Source organism: Chaetura pelagica, unplaced genomic scaffold (assembly GCF_000747805.2).
Source record: "Chaetura pelagica isolate M959 unplaced genomic scaffold, ChaPel_1.0 scaffold249, whole genome shotgun sequence".
NCBI classification, from domain to species: Eukaryota; Metazoa; Chordata; class Aves; order Apodiformes; family Apodidae; genus Chaetura; species Chaetura pelagica.
In genome coordinates this window covers 1,616,362-1,620,284 of record NW_009954538.1, presented here as the reverse complement: position 1 = coordinate 1,620,284, position 3,923 = coordinate 1,616,362, and the positions used below count along the sequence as shown (strand labels likewise).

Sequence of the window (3,923 nt, the reverse complement as noted above, 5' to 3'; positions counted from 1 at the left end):
GGGGTCGGTAGGACAGGGACAGGAGCGCGGTGGGACAAGGCGTTTATTAGTGACAGGCCGCCCGGTCCGGAGGGGCAAGGGGACTATTTGCAGTATTTGTTGGTGTCCAGCTTCTTGTTCGCAGGGTTGTAGGGCGCCTTGGCGAAGCACATGGCAGCGGCGCGGTCGCAGTTGCAGATGAACATCTCGCACTCGTCGTTCTTGCCTGGAGGAGAGAGCGGGAGCGGTCAGAGCCTGCGTCTGCTTCACCAGGCCTGGCAGTGACTCAGGCAAGAGTTGCTGCTGCCAGGGTGTCACTGCTGCTGTGGTTTTGGGGGTGTACGTGCATCTCCCTGCTAAAACTCTGCTCTGGGACCAGCCGTCTCCTTGCACCTTCCTTCCCTGCAGCTCTGCCAGCCTAACTGCAATTTATCTGCATTTGAGAGCCTTGTAAAAGCACCGTCACGTTGGGAGATGCCTGGCAGAAGCTGCTTCCCAGTTAGTGTGCTGCTCTTAAATCCTGCCAGTAAAGGCACTCCCAGAGAAGTACCTCAGGGAAGCGATCCCCTGAAGAGGGGAGAGACTTCCTTAAATACTGATACCACAAATCTTCCATAAACTGAAATTACACGCTATATGGACCCATGTGAGGTGCCCCATTTCAACAATCAGCCCCCCCAGCAGGAACTGGCACTGAACCTGCCACAGAATTCCCGAGTGTAACACAGCCCCATTCCTTCAGGATGGGAGCAACGCGTGAAACAAAGTGACATGGAAGCAGACGTACTGTGACAGGTAATCTCCCCCTTGGAGCAGCTGAATTTGTACACCTCTGTGTAGGGGCTGTCCCAGATGTGTTTGCATGAGGCTAGTTTCATTGCCTGTGAGTAGCAGTGATCATGTACTTGACAGCACCTGGGAAACAAGGAGGAAAAGATCAGAAAATAGGATAAATGCAAACTCAGCTGACCTGTAAAACACAAACACAGTAGCACAAGTGTATTAGCAGCTCAGCCCTGCACATGCTAATGGTCCTGCACTGGGCAGTGTGCACGGAGCTTTGTCTGGGCTGCTGGCACAGCACTGCTGCAACAAACAGTGCTAGAATGAGTGCAGTGTAGCTGCCACTGGAAACAGTTGTTGGGATTAGATTTGATCTTAGTAATAAGGCATCAAGGTGTGATAATAAACACCCTTGTATCCTTGAATCAGTCTTTCAGAGAAAGCTTCATCCACAGCAGCCAGAGAATGTTGTGAACACTTAAAGGCAGGGCCAGCTGTGACAAAGCTGGCATGCAGAACAGTGGAAGCACAAGCAAAGGAAGAGGTTTATAAAAGCAGAGTCTTTCCAACCTGTCCAGCTCGTCCACTGGAGTCCCACTGCCTCCCAGGCCACAGTAGCAGCCATAGTCACCAAAGTCCAGCAGAGGATGGCTGCCCGGGATGGTGCACTTGATCATCTTGCGGAGCTCCCACACAGCCCGGGGTGAGACAGCAGCACTGGCTGCACCTGCTGAGGAGAGAGGCAAAGGTTAGAGACAGGCATGGAGTTACCAGTCCGGGAGGGTGCTGGGACAACCAGCTACACACCCAACAGCAGGAAAAGCAGGGACAGGGACTTCATTCTTGAGGATTTGACAAAGAGACCGCTGCTAGCAAAAAATGCAGCTCTTTATAGAACAAGCTCACCTTGACAGGGGTATGAGATAAACAAGCCAATATTTGTGTTACTAAATGCAGACTTCTTCCATCGGAGGCTGTGGGCAGCAGACTGTGACATGACCCCTTGAAGGCCAGTGGAGTTCAATATTTGAAAGCTAGGAAGGCAAATATTTACTCTCTAGATTTTTGCTATTAAATTCTTTGAATGCTGTTATTACAAGCCAGCCAGAAAGATCTGGACATTTTAAAGCAGTATTTTAAGAAATAGCAGCAGCATGGCAGTTACATTGGAAATTGGTGGCACACTAATATCCATCCCACTAATACTGGCATCCTCTTTTAATGCTCTCCCACTTATTGTTAATCCTGTATCTCTCCATGGATTCTTCTGGCCTAATTCACAGAACTGTACAGGTACAGGTCATCCACTCTTCCCAAATGGCCACTTGGCGTGAGCTGAAACAAAAAAAATTCAAGCCGTTTTTCACTTTGAAACCATAGAGGAGGAATTGGTACCACCAGGCAATAAACAGGAGCCAAGCAACCTGGAAAGCTGTTGTATCTGGCTTACACAAGGAATAACATCTGGTTTTACATGACCTTAAGGGATTTACAGTGAAAATGAACTGGGTATGGAAGTTTCAACACACACAGCACACTTCAGTAACTCAGAAACAGCAGTTTCTCCAGCACCAAAGCAGAACCCAGTTAGGCCTTTTGGTTCTCTAAGGTATGAGGAGAGTTGGGAACCGTGAAATAAGATCAAAAAATGGGTAAGAAAAACCTTCCTGCCAGGGCTAAGTCCAAAATACTGCACTTCTATTCAGATTCCAGAGGCTCTAACACTGTCAGGGCTACAGGTCTGACCTTTTTACATGCTCAAGATATAGATCCTGGACTGCTCACTTCACAGTGAGAGGCTTCTAACACACAGAGTACTTCTTTCTAAAGCACCAAGGAAGCCTTCAGTTTAAACAGCAGAGGAAAAGGCAAAGCCCACGTTTCCACAACAGCCTAATATACCAGAGTGCTGGTTGAAGAAGCTGAGGGTTCACCACCCTTCAGCAGGTTCAAATGCATGTTTCCATAGGGGACAATGGGGCATCTTCCCCCTCATGGTGGCTGAAACTATGCCATGGTGCCCATAGTATCCATAGAATGATGACAACGCCATAGGACTGTTGAAGGCAGAGATGCTCATCAACAACCAGACCTACTCCCATGTTTTTGATCTCTCACAAGCGCCCTGACTCTCTGGGATTCCCCACTCAGAGGGGAAGCAAACATGCTGAGTTATAGATTCAAGATTCTCATATCCTAATGGTGAGAACATTGAACAAACACTAAAGGCTAATATCAGTAAAGGACAGTCTATACCACAGTTACCTCAGAAACAAGGATTTAATCTTTTGCCCGCAGATCACTCTGCTGACTTTCCCTCCAGTATCCACTCAACTCCCTTCTCCTTTGCTACTTTTGCCATCTTTACTCTTTTTTAATTATTATTCCTCTGTTCTCTTACCAGTGAACCTTAAGACTCCGTGGTCCTTTTTCCTCACTTCTCAAAGTCTGTTTTATTATTGATGTTGCAAAGAAAAATTCCAGTAAGTCTTTTAAGTCATAAATAAAAAATACCATCGTATCTTGGATTTTGTACATTTTAATTCAACAAGAGAATCACCAAGTGTGGGAAAGTAATCATGTGAGCATTATGAGATTGCCTCATGAGAAAAATCCCAGCAGGGTTAAGATTTCTCCACCAATGCTATTTTTAGTTTCCCCCAACCTGGGCAGCATACAAAAGGCACTGGTCCTTTGAGGACATCCCAATGTACAACCAGTTCCTAAACATACAGGCTTGAGCCTTAGGTAATTGTTAAGAATTCTCTGTAATTAAGATTTGCTGCACATAATTCCCGACTATTTTACACTGTTAGAATTCACCTTTCTCTCATAGTGTTGTCTATTAAGGACTTTTCTTCCCTTTCCATCTCCGTATTTTACTTTCTTACATCTAGCTTCTTAGAACCACCATAGCATTGAATCCAGAGCATCTGAACCAAGCTTCTAAGCACCACACCACCACCTCCTGTCTTGAATCTACATGTATCTATACAAATGATCGTTAACGTAAAGAAGAGACACAACCTCTCTTAAAATCGGATCTGCCTCACATCATAAACTGGGACACTGCCAAGATCTGGAAGCAGAACACAGAGTCCAAGCACTGCTTGGGGCTTTTATCCTAATGGCAGGATGTGACTCCTGCCAGGTTCAAGTTC

General features: G+C 46.4%; 1 protein-coding gene across 1 annotated transcript; it reads right to left on the bottom strand.

Moving 5' to 3' along the window:
- Positions 1-83: 83 nt before the first annotated feature.
- PLA2G1B (phospholipase A2, group IB (pancreas)) lies at positions 84-1,603 on the bottom strand. The gene is made up of 4 exons (XM_010004831.1): positions 1,570-1,603; positions 1,333-1,492; positions 767-894; positions 84-205 (listed from the first exon to the last, which is right to left on the bottom strand). Exons 1-4 carry the CDS (start codon positions 1,601-1,603, stop codon positions 84-86), a joined length of 444 nt encoding a protein of 147 aa, XP_010003133.1.
- Positions 1,604-3,923: the final 2,320 nt, after the last annotated feature.

Excerpts from the sequence above, each read along its gene's own strand:
- PLA2G1B (XM_010004831.1), bottom strand. The coding sequence starts at position 1,603 with ATGAAGTCCCTGTCCCTGCTTTTCCTGCTGTTGG. Across the intron at positions 1,493-1,569 it reads CCTGCTTTTCCTGCTGTTGG|CAGGTGCAGCCAGTGCTGCT; the intron begins GTGTGTAGCTGG and ends CTCTCTCCTCAG. Across the intron at positions 895-1,332 it reads CCAGTGGACGAGCTGGACAG|GTGCTGTCAAGTACATGATC; the intron begins GTTGGAAAGACT and ends CTTGTTTCCCAG.